The sequence below is a fragment of the Mustela nigripes genome, chromosome 8, assembly GCF_022355385.1.
Source record: "Mustela nigripes isolate SB6536 chromosome 8, MUSNIG.SB6536, whole genome shotgun sequence".
In the NCBI taxonomy this organism is placed as follows: Eukaryota; Metazoa; Chordata; class Mammalia; order Carnivora; family Mustelidae; genus Mustela; species Mustela nigripes.
This window is the reverse complement of record NC_081564.1, coordinates 39,751,173-39,767,497: the sequence shown is the minus strand read 5'-3', so window position 1 is coordinate 39,767,497 and position 16,325 is coordinate 39,751,173. Positions and strand designations below refer to the sequence as shown.

Sequence of the window (16,325 nt, the reverse complement as noted above, 5' to 3'; positions counted from 1 at the left end):
TGGCTCAGTGGGTTAAGCCGCTGCTTTCGGCTCAGGTTATGATCTCAGGGTCCTGGGATCGAGTCCCCCGCATCGGGCTCTCTGCTCGGCAGGGAGCCTGCTTCCCTCTCTCTCTCTCTCTCTGCCTGCCTCTCCATCTACTTGTGATTTCTCTCTGTCAAATAAATAAATAAAATCTTTAAAAAAAAAAAAGTGTTTTTTCACATTTATTCAAAAGGTGATTACGCTTAAGATTATTTTATTTTATCTTTTAAGATTATTTTATACATAAATGTCTACTAATAGTTTAAATTTTTTCTTTAATGGGAAAATTATTTTATTTTTATTTTTTTATTTTTAAGATTTTATTTACTTATTTGAGAGAGAGTGTGAGAGAGAGAGCACAAGCAAGGGAAGGGTATAGGGAGAAGCAGACTCCCCACTGAGCAGGAAGCCCCATGTAGGACTTGATCTCAGGACACTAGAATCATGTCTGAGCTGAAGGCAGACATTTAACTGACTGAACCACCCAGGCATCTGGAAAATATTTTTATTTATTTTACCTTTTCTCTTGTGGAATATTGATGTTTATTGACTGTAATCCAAGAATTTTAAATAGGACTTGGGAATTTTTATTCTCTAAATCCATATTTCATTAGCTATTTTGTAATTATTTCTTTTAACTAAAGGAACTCAGTGTACATAACACATAATTAGAATATAATCTTGCTCAACAAATAATAACCTATTATTTTAACCATTCTTTGAAACCTATCTGTTAAGCTAATTACAGCACTCTTTCTGAATGTGTTATTTTAACCTTACTGTTGATAATGATGTTAACACTTTTGAGGTGCATGAAGAAAGACCTGAAGGTTTCCACTGATTTCCTTTTATCTCAGTGTTTTAAAGAGTAGCTAGGATAATTTTTTAAAATTAAAATTCATACAAAGGAATTTTGCAAATTCCTGTTTGAAGAGTAATGATAGATGTAATATGTTTTAGCCATGAATAATCTCACCAAAATATCTTTTAAAACATTCTGAATTAGTGATTTTTGAAGGGATAATGTTGAGTTTATTAGCCTTAATAAAGGCTTTATTAAGGCTAATAAACTCAACATTATCCCTTCAAAAATCACCGATTTTGGTGGGAATGTTGGAGTGAGATTGTCTTGATGCTATAGGAAAGGAGGGAAGAGAGTTACAGGATGATACTCATATTGAGAAGATAATTTAAAGATTACCTAATCCTGCGTACTCCCTGATATTTAAATCCTTTCTAGAATTCCTGATAAGTAAATTATATTATAGTCTCTTGCCTTCTGGTTTTCATTTTTTTGGTAAACTATACTTTTGGAAGGTATACACTTTGTGGGCTTTTTACGTTGGAAAGGCTTGGACTGTAGTCCACCTTTTAAATTGTAGTTCTGTAACCTTAGGTAAAGTATATAAACCCCTTGCATCCCAATTTCTGTATCCATAAAATGAGGATTGTTTTTACCATTAAATAGGATACTGTATTTAAGAATGCTTAGTATTAAAAAAAAAAGAAGAAGAATGCTTAACATAGGGGCGCCTGGATGGCTCAGTCAGTTAAGCATCTGTCTCTTGATTTCCACTTGGTCATGATCTAAGGGTTATGAGATCAGGCCCCATGTCAGGTTTGAAATATTCTCTCTCCTCCGCTTTTCCCCCTGCATGCCCCACCCTAAAAATAAATGCTTAGTATAGCTTAGCACCTACCAAATAGTAGTTATAAAATATTTTTTTGTGGATTATTATAAGAACTGTAATTTTTATAAATTAAATTAAATTAAAAGTATAAAGTTATTTTTCTGTATTTTAGGCATATTTATCATTACTATATTCATGGCCCAAAAGGAAACGAAAAACGTACATCAAAAGAAGTTGGACCTTTCAACAACATTGATATTGAAGTAAGATAAAAATCTTTCTTAGAATATTACAGATTATGAGTATCTGTTCCAGTTCCAAGTGACTCTGGATAAGGAAAATCAGTTAGATCACCTCTCTTTCCCTGTGTTTCTCGAAAGTACTTTGGCAATTTGATATTTAAGTGAAGAGGTCATTGCTAGATGTATTTGGGTTTTGAACCTTTATTTACTGTAGTGTTTGATTTCTCTTTTTCCTCTGTCTTCTGTAGAGATATGAGTAGTTGCTGAACAGCATGGAGAAAAAGGGTATAAATGTTTCTCTTTGTTCATAGAAGTCTTATGACAATGAAGTAATATTTAGAAGCACAGAACATTTGAATATTGGGTTCTCAATATCCTTTCCCACACACTGGAAAGAATTTCACATTATCCTTGTCCCACTTCCTACCTCAAGCATGAAACTTAAAATGTACCTCTTAGTATCTCTTCATCAGCTCTGCTTTGCTCTTTTTTTGCTTACATTGTTTTTTTAGTAATATATTAAATTCCTTATTGAGAGATGCTACTTATTGGTTATTTAACCCATATATAAAAATATATATATAATTAAGCTACATGATTACTTGTATAAATCCAAGTTTTTGCCTATTCTGTTGTTGGATCATAGTTGAGAACAAAAGTGAATTCACCATAGAATTTAATTATTTTTGTTTTATTTTTATTTTAGATTTCTATGTTTGAAAAGGGGAAGGCACCTAAGATTGTCAACCTAAGGGAAATAGAAGATGACATGCAGACGTTGTATATAAACACAGCATCTGATAGTTTTGAGTTCAAGGCTCATGTTGAAGGAGATGGTGTAGTGGAAGGGATTATTCGATATCACCCTTTCTTATATGATAGAGAAACTTACCCCGATGATCCATGCTTTCCATCAAGTATGTTAATTTGTTATCTTAGCTACAAAATGTGAAGTTGTGATTTAGGATTTTTTAACAATTAATTATTAGTTGGGCTATTAAGGCTAGATTAAATTAAACTTTGTTCCTTATGTGTATCTTAGGTGTTTATAATTTTTATGCTTCTTGATTTTTGTGTGTATTCACTTCCAGATGAATAAAAAAAGCATTGGCTTTAAAGAGCATATGTTCTTTTCACATGGATTTCTTAATGAACTTTTAGCTATGTACTGCATATTAATCCTAAATGTTCCCCACATTGTCTTCCCATTATCTCTGTGGATATTTATAAAGAAGTTTTGAACTTAATCATGCCAGTTTTTTCTTAATTCTTTCTAATTTTGTCTTGCTGTGGAAAGCCTTCTTAACACTTCAGGTTATAAAACAATCCTGTAGTTTTATTTTTTAACCATTTTATCCTTAAATTTTTAATGCATTTATAATCTCCTTTTTTTTGCATATACGAAGAGGTAGGGCTTTGACTTAATATTTTACATGTGAGTACTTGGTTTCCTAGCACCAGTTACTGAATGTTACTGTTTTTTAAATGGTTTGAAATATTATTTTCATAATAATAATAAGTTCCTATAAGTACATAGATCTGGATTCTTTAAGTTATTAATGTATTTTATGTTTATATATGTGAGTAATGATACTCTTGTAGTTTTATACCATGTATTGATAGCTGTAGGATAGGAAACTCATTATTCTTTTTTGAAAAAATTCTTAATCTTTTGCTCTTCTGGATAAATTTTGGAATTACTAATTATATTCCCTTTGAAAAATCCTAGTGGAATTACTGAAATTGCATTGAATTCATAGATTAATAATATAAAACTTTCTCATTCAGAATACTTGCTTAGTGTATTTTTAGTCTTGTGTGTTCTGGAACCAGATTTCCTAATTTGAATCCCATCTTTGCCTCTTTCTGTTGTGTAAACTTTGACAAACTACTCCTTATCACCATATTTCGATCTGTGAAATGGGATGTAGTTTATTTCCTTGTTGAGGTGTTGTGAATGTTAGGTAAGAAACCACCAATGCAAATCCTTAGAATAGTGCCCAGCATTATTGAGTAAGTTATTACTCAGTGGCTCTACCTCCCATGATTTTGCTGAGCCCTTTTTAATTTGACATTTGTAATTTTTGTATGCTGTAGACAAAAAGTTCTTCAAATGAGATCTTAAAATAAGAACCAATCGGTTGATTGATCCAGAGGGATTTTCTAAAAGCAAAGTGATTTGGTTTGATAGAAAGGAACTTCTTTATGTTTTTAGGGAGGAAGAAGGGTTTATTTTGGGTGGGTGCCTTAAAGCCAAAATAGCTAAGGTGTTGACTGTTTCAGGATCATAGTGTTTGATCCTTATTTGAGTATATAAAGATGTTTTGGTAAGAAACATAAAAATGTTATAGGCAGTTGTGCTAATTATGTGTTTGATGCTTTTTAACATAATAATTCTAGCTGTGTATCACCTGAATCTGATGCTTGAGAAGTTAGTATTTAAAATAAAATTAAATTTAGTATTGATTGATTTGTTCATACTAGGCAAAGTTGTTGCTACTAGACACTAGATTTCCCAGTGATTGTTATGTGAACATACTAGTTCTGACAGAATTATGAAACTTCTTATTTGAAATACAGGATTCAAACCTCTGTATTTTTAGGGAAGAGGGCTTCTGCTATAGGGTATAATCTCTGCATGTGTGATCCTTTTACTCTATAAATAGATTTTAAAGCTTGCAGGCTCAGCAGCTAGTGTAGTATCCCTAACACAGATTGATAAGTATATAAGTAACTATATATTGACGTAAATCAGAGACACCCACTGGTAATGTGGAACCACTTTGGAAATCTGCCTGTGTGAGGGCAAACTAAGAGTAAAGCTGTCATTAAGTTTTATAGACAGTAAGCAGTGTGAGAGATCTTATGAGCTTTCGATACAGGTTCTCTGAAGCAACTTTAATATTTCATTTAAAGAAGTTAGTTACTCAGTGGTAAAAAATTGCATAAATTTATAGCAATAAACAGTTTGCTCCACTCATGCCTTTGCTTTAGAATTAAAAGATGAAGATGATGATGATGATTGTTTCATACTTGAGAAAGCAGCAAGAGGGAAAAGGCCTATTTTTGAATGTTTTTGGAATGGACGGCTAATACCATATACATCTGTTGAAGAGTAAGTTTTGATTTTTGCTGAAATTACATTGTTTTATAAATCTAATTTTTACCAATTATAATATTAATATTTTGTTCTGTTCCAGCTTTGACTGGTGTACTCCTCCAAAGAAGAGAGGGCTTTCACCAATTGAATGTTATAATAGAATATCTGGTGCATTATTCACTAATGACAAATTCCAGGTCAGCACAAATAAACTGACTTTTATGGATCTTGAGCTAAAATTGAAAGATAAGAACACGCTTTTTACAAGGATTTTAAATGGACAGGTATGATTTTAAATATCAATCTTGAATATTTGCACATGTTCTATTTTAGGTACAGTGAAAGTCACAAGTAATAGATTTGTACTGATAATTTACATGCTTTTTATTAAATCGAAAAATATATGAATTTTTTTCATGAGCGTTTATGTGTTGACATTACTTAAAAATTTCAAACTGATTAGAGTGTGTTTGGATAAAATGTAAAGATCTTTATTTAGATCTTAATATCAAGACCTTGACAGTGAGTAGAAGCTACAGAAGCATGTGAATTTGATGAAAGCGTATGAGAACAATATTATATACTACAAGAGCTATATATTAAAGTGCAGTATAAAAATTTGGTAGGCTTAATTTTTAATGATTAAGATACTGGTTTTCCAACTATAAGTCACAAAAATTTAAGGTGAAATAATTTTTAATCTTGTCCCATTTTTATTTGGAAATGATATATTAATAGAGTAAGGTATATAAGAAGAAATAAATTTAACTTTATGTATTATCTTCCATGAAAGCATGTAGTGTGAAGATTTTCTTCCTTACTAATTATTTGAAAGACAGGCATTAAATGGCTAATGCTTAAGTATAAATCTCTTATCTCCCAACAGGGCAAAGAACAGTAAGAAATAACACATTTTCTTAAGTATTATTAGAAAATACTTCATTTTCATTTCATGTTTTAACTTTCTTGAATAGGCAATACGTATATAAAATATGTAACTAAAAGGAAAAATGTGTTTTGTACAGTAGTGTTTCTCAACTTTCTTTTCATTATCATCCTCATAAGAAGATCTTTAGGCTTTTTTCTCCCTAGTCATTCCCCCAGTGATATTTTCATAGTATAGATATACTGTATATGCTTACTATATATATGTATATTCGTACTTGATAAATGGAAAGAGATTTTTATCACTTTGTTGAGAATGTGTATGGTTCACAGCAAGGAGCCTTCCTTGCTTATCACTTTCCCATAGGCATCCAGCTAGTTCTCGTTCTCCTAGGCAGCCAGTGTTCATCATTTTTGGTTTATTCTAGCATTTATACAAGGGAAGGAAATCTTTGTTATTGGTAGTAACCATTGAGACCTTGGTTCCAAAGATGATAGCAAAAATTTTCTTTCTTAGCAATGCTTCTGTTAGAAATCTAAAATTATATGGGAAAAAGCTCCAGGAACATGTTTTAATTTTTTTTTAGGTTTTCTGAGGGTGGGATATGTGGGAGGAAAAAAGGAATGAATGACAGTGTTTGCAGTTATATTTGTTTACTAGTAGCTATATTTCATAGAACGTTAAATAAATTTTTTACAGGAGCAGCGAATGAAAATTGACAGAGAATTTGCTTTATGGCTGAAGGACTGTCATGAAAAGTATGACAAACAAATAAAATTTACATCTTTTAAAGGAGTAATTACACGTCCTGATCTTCCTTCTAAAAAGCAGGGCCCCTGGGCGACATACTCAGCAATAGAATGGGATGGAAAAATATACAAAGCAGGACAGCTGGTAGGTTTAACTTATTTCTAGATTCAATTTTTAATAGAATTTAAAACTAAATTATTATTTAGTATTAGAATTTAACAACAAAATAATGCATGTATTTGATTCCTCAGGAGCTGGGAAAGAATGAAAAGGTCAAACTGATTTTTTTTTTTTTTTTTAATTTATTTGACAGACAGAGATCACAAGTAGGCAGAGAGGCAGGCAGAGAGAGAGGAAGGAAAGCAGGCTCCCTGCTGAGCAGAGAGCCTGATGCGGGGCTCAATCCTGGGACCCTGGGATCATGACCTGAGCAAAAAGCAGAGGCTTTAACCCACTGAGCCATCCAGGTGCCCCACAAACTGATTTTAATTATATAATTTAGCATGGCAGTTTTTAGAAAACTCTTTGTTCCCCCAAAGTCTCAATTAGCAAAGTTTTTATTTTTTTCTTGCACTAAACTTTACTCAAATGCCGAGTCTTAATTTTTTTATGTGATATGAAATAACGAATTTTTTAAATAAATTTTTATTGAGCACGCCAACTTGTAAGTCTGCTTGTTGACCATATTATGGAGAATGAAGAGATCTAGGTGAGGTCTTTCATCCTTGGGGATATGATAGTCTAAAATTAGACATAACCTAAATATAAGTAATAGTAAATGAGAAGGGAATAAGTGCTATGGAAAGAGAGATGAATACTGCTTTGGCAGTTTGGAGGGAGAAGAGAGGATTTTCTGACTTTGGATGGGCCTTGGGAGAAGAGCAAATCATTAAATTCTTTGGGCAAGAAGTGCATTTGTAAGGACCTTGAAAGAGGTAGAGACTTGGATTCTTGTACAAGTATTACAGAGGTCAAAGGGCATCCATTGATTCTGTAAATTCAAGTCATCATCATATATTTAAAGCTTTGGAATTTGATGTGATCACCAGAGAAGTAGTTTGTGTAACTGGAGCCTGGTTTTTCCAATATATGGGGGTGGTTAGAATGAAAAGGATGAGCCAGTGAAGGAAAATAGAATGGATAAACTGATGAGATATAAGGAAACTAGGAGAATATGGTATCCATGAAGTCAAGGGAAGAGTTACAAGGAAGAGGAAGTGATCACTTCTGTCAAATTCTGTATGGTTGTTGAGTAAGGTGCTTTCTCAAAGACCATAATCCGAGCACAGACGATGATAGAGGTTAAGTGCAGCAAAACAGCCAGTAATAAAGTTGGATTGTCCTGCAGTCTGTTGTATGTGGAAGGAAATAGTTAAGAAATGAGCTGAGAAAGTAGATTTTTGTATGAACTATGGTAGTCCTTCTTGGGAGTTTCTATGAAAGTTATTCTTAGATTTTTTTTTTTTTTAAGATTTTATTTATTTATCAGAGAGAGAGAAGGGGAGAGAGCGAGCACAGGCAGACAGAATGGCAGGCAGAGGCAGAGGGAGAAGCAGGCTCCCCGCTGAGCAAGGAGCCCGATGTGGGACTCGATCCCAGGACGCTGGGATCATGACCTGAGCCGAAGGCAGCTGCTTAACCAACTGAGCCACCCAGGCGTCCCTTATTCTTAGATTCTTAAGGCCAAGTAAGGAAATACCATTAGCAAGCTTTAAGCCACTTAATGTAAAAGGAAGAATTTGTCAGAGTTTGTAATTACTGTTCAATAGTCTGAAAGCAAGATTTTGTGGAGAAAAAGGGTTTGAAGGATATTGGCTTTCATAATTAACTTTGAAGGATTTATGGATCTTTTAGAAAACATGCAAAGCTATGACATTTTTGTATGAAGAAGCCACTGTGTCTTTACGGAGATTTGTTAAGAGTAAGTAGAAAACTTACATAAGTAAATATAAATAAATATAACTTTATTAGAATATTAGGATGCTTTTTTCAGTAATTTTTCTGATAGATACCGAGTTTTTCCCTTGAATGAAACAGTTCTATGAGATAGTTGTTAATATTAAGCCTGTTTTAGTAAAAACTAAAAGCCTTTTTTCCAATAACTAAATATTAGGTCAAGACAATCAAGACACTTCCTCTCTTTTATGGAAGCATAGTAAAATTTTTTCTCTATGGTGATCATGATGGAGAAGTATATGCCACGGGAGGAGAGGTTCAGATTGCAATGGTAAGATAGCAAGTAATAAAACATTTTTGTTGAAAGTCTCTTGGTATTGCTTACTTTTGTTTAATGCTGAAATAAAGATACTGTAGTTTATATTTTGCTAGCATTTGGTTTTTACTGTTGGATAAAGTATTGTTAGCATGAATTTTTATGTTTCTTATTTGGTGTTTTAAATAATCTGTAAAGCTTAATATCTGGATGCCCAACATTTAACAAACATGCGTATGTTATTTCTAGTTGTCCTAGTGATTTTGTAAAGCATTGTAAATTTGTAAAAACATTTCATCCACGTTGGAGTAAAAATTGGAGCCAGAATTCTTTCTCAGGAGTGAATAACTCCAAAACTAAAGTGGGCTTTATCCTTCTCCCATGTTCTTGTTAATATTTGAATGATATTTAATTATGCCTAAGGAGGTTACATGAAAAATAGAAATATACTCTGTGGTATAATTTTAATAATAGCTATTATATATATACTGAATTAGGGTATAATATGTTTCTTCCAAAGAAACAAGTTTTTATGCAGCCGAATTTGAATCGTTTTTTTTGAAATGTTGGTGTAAATTTTTTTTTTTTTTCCAGGAACCTCAGGCACTGTATGATGAAATAAAAACTGTGCCAATTGCAAAGCTCGATAGGACAGTTGCTGAGAAAGCTGTGAAAAAATATGTAGAAGATGAAATGGCAAGGTAATTCACATTTCAAAATGCAGGATAAGAATAACAAGAAAGCAGAAAATGAATTATAGTGCTTTTAACTGTTCTTGAATATGTTGTTATGGACACATAATAGGACATTTGTAGTCTTAGATTTATACATTGTGATGAACTTCTTGCTGTTAAAAAAAAAAAAAGGAGAGCTCTGGTTGTGAAACAGATTCCTATATTTGTTTTGTATAAAATTTCCTCCTTTTTCTATATCTAAAGTGTTACTGTTAGAGGCACTATGAATCTGGTATGTTAGAAAACGACTTGGTTTGACCTACAACTAGAAGAAAATTGTAGTAACTGTTGAGAGGTTAAGATTAGTTAGGTAAGATTGGTAAAGATTTATGGGGGGAATAGTACAAGAGAAGTAAAGGAAAGTAGAAAAACAAAACTCTTTGTAGCTCTCTTTTTTATTCTTTGAGGTTTTAATTTTTTTATTTGACAGAGACACAGTGAGAAAGGGAACACAAGCAGGGGAAGTGGGAGAAGGTGAGGTAGGCTTCCAGCCGAGCAGGGAGCCTGATGCGGGGCCTGATTCCTGGACTCCGGGATCATGACCCAAGCTGAAGGCAGATGCTTGCTCAGGCACCCCTGTTTGTACCTCGGGTGTAGCTAATGATTCAGTCATTTTGATTCTTAGTGAATCTCACTAATAATTCTTCTTAAAAGTTTATCTTCTCTTCCAAAGGTAACTTGTATTATAAAAGAGCAGAAAACCACCAAAAAATGGGCAAATCCTGACAATTCCTGATTCTTAATACCAAGAGATTTTCAGGAGTCATAGTAATAGTTAGGGAGGAAAAAATTTATAGATTATTAACATATAGAAGTATAGCTTTAACCTTTCAAAATATATCAGAAATAAATATTCAAGTTTCCATTGACTTCTCTTTATCTCATTAAGACCATAATTAACATAGTTCATGAAACATTAATGTGCTTGTTTCATAATAGGCTCCCTGATAGATTGTCAGTAACTTGGCCTGAAGGAGATGAATTATTGCCAAATGAGATTAGACCTGCTGGAACCCCCATTGGTATGTTTTTTTCCCCTCTTAATATGGAAAAAATGCTTTTGATGTGCTTTATGTATTTAATTTGTAAAAGACCGTGACAAATTAAAATGCATTATTAAGACCTAGCAGGCTCATCCCTTTTTTTTTTTTTGGGTGTAACTAAGACATTCTTATTTTAAATTTTGGACTGATAGGTGCATTAAGAATTGAAATACTGAATAAAAAAGGGGAAGCAATGCAAAAGCTTCCAGGAACAAGTCATGGAGGGTCAAAGAAACTCCTGGTTGAGCTCAAAGTTATATTACATTGTAAGTATGCAAACTAATTTGGATCTTTAATATTGTTCTTAAATGTGTAATACAGGTTTTAATATCTTCATATAATCATTGATTTAGCACTCTGATAAGCACAGTAGATTTAAGTTCAGAATTTCAAATGTGTTATGACAGATTTTTTAATGATTTTTCTGTTTGTTTGTTTTTTTTTTTAAACTCTAGTCTGAATTTTCCCAAGTTGGTAACTATGGACTAAAATAAGATACGGTGTATATTTTTATAGGAATTTGTACTAGATAGGAATTTAGATTAGATAATCCACAAAATATATTATAAATAAAAAAAAACTATGGCTCTGAACCTGTAGGGTAGAAATACTTGGTTTAAATTAGAGGCCTGGTAGAAGAGAACTGGATATTGTTCATCTTGTATTTCCCTGATTTGAATTGTCTTGTTTGTTTCCTGTTCATTGTTTTCGTCTTGACTGCCTAAAAGTATTTTTACTTCTTATATTTAATAATCTGTTCTATCATTATATACTTGTGTGTCTCATCCATGAATTTTAAAGACACAATATTTTATTCAGTGTATGTTTATTTCCAACATTTAAAAACTAATCAGTGATCATTTATTATTTATACCTTGTATAAATTTGTTAGGTGTCTCAGCCTTGGCTGTTTGGCTAACTTATTGATATACTTGTATTTTTGTCCTCTGTCACCCTCTACATTGTACTTCTCCAACTTTGTGTATGGGTAGGGGGGGCTTAGAACAACATATATTTATTAGAGCTCTGTAGATCATACATCCAGGATGGGTTTCATTGACTAAAATCAGAGTGGCAGCTGTATTGATGGGGGTGCCTTGGTCATTCGGTTGGGCATCTGCTTTCAGCTCAGGTCATGATCCCAGGGTGCTGGGATTGAGCCCTGCAATTGGGCTCCCCTCTCTCTCTCTCTTTCTTTCTCTCCTGCTCCCCCTGCTTGGGCTCTCTCTCTTTCTGTCAAAAAAAAAAAAAAAAGTGTCGGCTGGATTGTATTCCTTCTGGAGGCTTTAGGGCAGCCTTTCCTCTTCCACATTCTAGAATCTATATTCTTGGCTTGTGGCCCATTTATCCATCTTCAAAGTCAGTAGTGTAACATTCTCCAGTCTCTCTGTGACTCTGACTCTCCTGCCTCTCCTACCTCATAGTTATTTTTTCCCAATCAAAAATACTTTTTATTATGTTAAAATATATAAAACATAGATTTATCATTTTAACCATTGTAAGATATACAGTTCATTGGCATTAAATAAATTTATACTGTTGTGCAACCGTTAACTACTGCCCATCCCCAGAACTTTTTTTTATCATCCCAGACTAAAACTCAGTAGTAATAACTCCCCCATCACTCCTTCCCCACAATCTCCTGGTAATCATTGTTCTACTTTCTGTCTCTATGAAAATGACTATTTTAGGTATCATAGTAAAATACATGAAATCATATTCTAGTGACGTATGTACCATGTTTTGTTTCCATTTATTCATTGATGGACACTTGGGTTGCGCTTTTTTTTTTTTTTAAATTTTTTATTTTTGATAAACATATATTTTTATCCCCAGGGGTACAGGTCTGTGAATCACCAGGTTTACACACTTCACAGCACTCACCAAATCACATACCCTCCCCGACTTGGGTTGCTTTTATTTTAGTAGGTATTGTGAATAATGCCACTGTGAACATTGGTATGCAAATATCTGTTTGAGTCCCTGATGTCAATTCCTTTGGATACATACCCAGATGTGGAGTTGCTAGATCATATGGTAATTTTAATGTGTAACTTTTTGAGGAACTATCATAACTGCTTTTCACAGTGGCTGCACTGTTTTACATCCCTGGCAGCAATGCACTGGTGTTTCAGTATCTTCACATCCTTGCCAACATGTATTCTGGGGTTTTTTTGGTAAAAGGCATCCTAATTGGTGTGAGATATTTGTGGTTTTGATTTGCATTCCACTAATAATGGGTGAAACTGAGCATCTTTTTATGTGCTTATTGATCATCTCTATGTCTTTTTTGGAAAAATGTCTATTCAGATCCTTTGCTCATTTTTTAATTGGATTTTTGTTTTTATTGTTGTTGAGTTGTAGGTGTTCTTTATACTTGGGTAATCAATCCTTAGCAGATGCTATATAATTTGGACATACTTTCTTTTCATTCTGTGGACTGCCTTCTCACCTATTGGTGTTTTTTGATGCAGAAAATGTAATTCAGATGTAGTCCAGTTTTTCTGTGTGTGTATTTTTTTTAAGATTTTATTTGAGAGAACAAATGGGCGCACAGAAGGGGAGGGAGAGGAAAGGAAGAGGGAAAGAATCCCAAGCAGGCTCTGCATAATCGGATGTGGTGATGGATCTCATGACCCTGAGATCACCACCTGAGCTGAAACCAAGAGTCAGACACTCAACCAACTGAGCCACCCAGGTGCCCCCAATTTTTCTGTTTTTGCATTTGTTGCCTTTGCCTTTGGTATTCTATCCAAGAAGTCATTGCCAAATCCAGTGTTAGGAAGCCTTTTTTTTTTTTTTTTTAAATCTAAGATTAGTTTTATTGTTTTAGCTCTTATATTAAGTTCTTTGATCCATTTTGAGTTTAATTTATATAGATTAATTTCTTTTGCATGTGGATATCCAGTTTTCATAGCACAAATAATCAGAAACATGTTCTTTCTCCATTGAATAGTCTAGGCATTCTTGTCAAAAACATTTGACCATACATTCAGGAGTTTATTTTTAGGCTGTCTGTATATCTCCCGTTATGCCAGTAGTGCACTGTTTGGATTACCATAACTCTAGTAAACTTTGAAAGGAAATGTGAGTTCTCTAACTTTGTTTTTCTTATTTAGAATTGTTTTGGCTGTTTGTGTCCCTTAAGATTCCAAGTATATTTAGTACTGGGTTTCCTATTTCTGCAAAAAGTGGTATTGGGTTTTGATAGGGATTATATTGCATCTGTAGATCAGTTGGATTTATTGTCATCCTAATAATCCATAAACATGGGGCTTAGTGGGTTGGGGCCTCTGCCTTCGGCTCAGGTCATGATCTCAGGTCCTGGGATCGAGCCCGTATCAGACTCTACTCAGCAGGGAGCCTGCTTCCTCCTTTCTCTCTCCTGCCTCTTTGCCTGCTTGTGATCTCTCTCTCTGTTAAATAAATAAATAAAATCTTAAAAAAAAAAATCCATGAACATGACTTGTATCATCCAGGTGTGCTGAATTTATTGACTGATAATAAAAAAATAAAGCCACTTGAGGGGTACCTGGGTGACACAGTTGGTTAAATATCTGACTCTTGGTTGCAGCTCAGGTCGTGATCTTGGGATCATGGGATTGGGCCCCATGTTCAGCTCCCTACTCATTGCGGCGTCTGTTTAAATTTCCTCTTCCTCTCTTTAAAAGAAATATTTATAAAAAACAAAGTCACTTGAAATCATCCTTTTTTAATGTGGTTCTGTCAGCGACTTGATGTATGTTTTTGTTTTGTTTATGAATTGCTGTATCTTAATTCTGCTTTTTCAATTTTTAAGTCATTTATATAATTTCAAAGTCAGAAATAAAACTTCAGAGAAGTTATGTCATCCCTCTACTCTGTTTACTTTCTCCCTGTTTGGGTAGTAATTTTATTCGTTTTTGGCTTATCTTTCCTGTGTTTCTTGCTATAATGCTGAGCAGGAACAAATATATTTATATTATTTCTTACTCTTTCTTACAAAAAAGGTAGCATATTTTATATGTATGTGTATTTTTATTCCTTCTTTCACATAACAATAGGTCATTAGATCTTAGCAATTCTATATAAATAAGCTGATATTTTAATTTTAGTCTTAGAAACTCTTAAGGAAAATTATTTTAAATATCAAAAGAAAGTTATCTCTAATATTTTGTACCAATGAATCTTATTTATAGAAACATTTTTAAGAATTGAAATAAAGGAATTTTAATGAACCAAGTGAATAATTTTCATTATGCAGTTCACTTGTGCATAGGATAGCTTTAAATCCTTTGATGAAGTTTCAAAACAATTTCTAAAGATGTACAACAAATAAAGATATTTGATGCCAGTGTGACATTTCATATTCATGTTGTATATTCAGTTTCTCAAGGTATAAATATTTCTTTTTTCTTTTATTAAGCTTCAAATGGAAATAAAGAAATCATTTCACATATTAGTCAACATGGAGGAAAATGGCCTTACTGGTTTAAAAAAATGGGTGAGTTACTATTCTGAAAGTTAAAAATTATATCAGTATTATGTTGACTTGATTTTTAATTTCTTCTTAATTTGTCCAGAAAATATTCAGAAGTTGGGGAATTACACATTGAAATTACAAGTTGTATTGAATGAAAGTAATGCAGACACTTATGCAGGAAGACCACTACCATCAAAAGCAATTAAATTTTCTGTTAAAGGTAAGTGAAATACTACTTACATAATATACTGAAGATGGCATTTTAAATAAGGGGAGAATAGATAGGAAATTCAATAAAATATGTTTGGCCAGTTGTGATCATCATGATCTTACAATGGCTTTATGATTCTGCTTCATAATTGCATTTCTTCTTTAAGTTTTTATTTAAATTACAGTTTTAATATGTTGTGTAATATTAGTTTCAGGTGTATAGTACAGTGATTCAACACTTCTGTACATCACCTGGTGCTCACCACAAGTGCACTCCTTGTTTACCAGTTAACCCATCTTCCTGCCCCCACCCCTCTGGTAACCATCAGTTTGTTCTCTATAGTGTGTCTGTCTTGGTTTGCCTTTGTCTCTTTTTTCCCCTTTGCTCTATTTATTTTGTTTCTTTGATTCCACATGAGTGAAATCATACAGTATTTGTCTTTCTCTCACTTATTTTGCTTAGCATAATCATCGGTAGCTATTTCTTTAAAATTTTTGAAGGCATCATCTTCTTCTCTTGCTGCTGGTAACACCTAAAGCTATTCTGTTTCCTGACCTTTGCGTGTGGGAGCTGTTCTGCCCACCACCTTCACTCCATTCTTCCCTCTTCCCTGATGCCCAGCTGTTTGGAGAATCTTTTTGTTGTTGTTGTTCTACTTTCTGAAATTTTAAGTTCTAGGAAATTTTCTTGAATTACTTTGATTTCCTACTGTTTTCTACATCATTTTGTATTAAGACAGTGGACATCTTGACTGGTATATTAATACTCTTTTTTCTACTTTCCATCTCTTATTTTCCTGTATTATGGGAGATTCCTTTAGCATGACATGCTACTACACTTTCTATTGAATTTTTCCTTTCTGCTGTCATTTTGTATTCTCTGTTCACTTTTCAAAGCATTCTCTGCCTCCTTTATGAATTCAGTATCTTTAATAATTCTCTGAGTCTATTAGTAATAGTGGTGGTCTTTTTTGAAGCATTTAAACTTTATTTATAGTCTGTTTCCTCCATGTTGGTTTTTTTTATGTTTG

The 16,325-nt window shown here is 33.2% G+C and overlaps 1 protein-coding gene across 2 annotated transcripts in view; it reads left to right on the top strand.

Moving 5' to 3' along the window:
* Positions 1–16,325, top strand: part of SMCHD1 (structural maintenance of chromosomes flexible hinge domain containing 1) — a 147,081-nt gene that overhangs the window by 41,924 nt on the left and 88,832 nt on the right. For both annotated transcript variants that reach the window (XM_059409297.1, XM_059409296.1), the window contains 11 exons: positions 1,828–1,918; positions 2,604–2,814; positions 4,892–5,012; positions 5,098–5,281; positions 6,583–6,777; positions 8,747–8,860; positions 9,440–9,546; positions 10,519–10,601; positions 10,775–10,888; positions 15,028–15,105; positions 15,185–15,304. In XM_059409297.1, the coding sequence (XP_059265280.1) occupies positions 1,828–1,918; positions 2,604–2,814; positions 4,892–5,012; positions 5,098–5,281; positions 6,583–6,777; positions 8,747–8,860; positions 9,440–9,546; positions 10,519–10,601; positions 10,775–10,888; positions 15,028–15,105; positions 15,185–15,304 (1,418 nt within the window). The remainder of the gene's footprint in view (positions 1–1,827; positions 1,919–2,603; positions 2,815–4,891; positions 5,013–5,097; positions 5,282–6,582; positions 6,778–8,746; positions 8,861–9,439; positions 9,547–10,518; positions 10,602–10,774; positions 10,889–15,027; positions 15,106–15,184; positions 15,305–16,325) is intronic.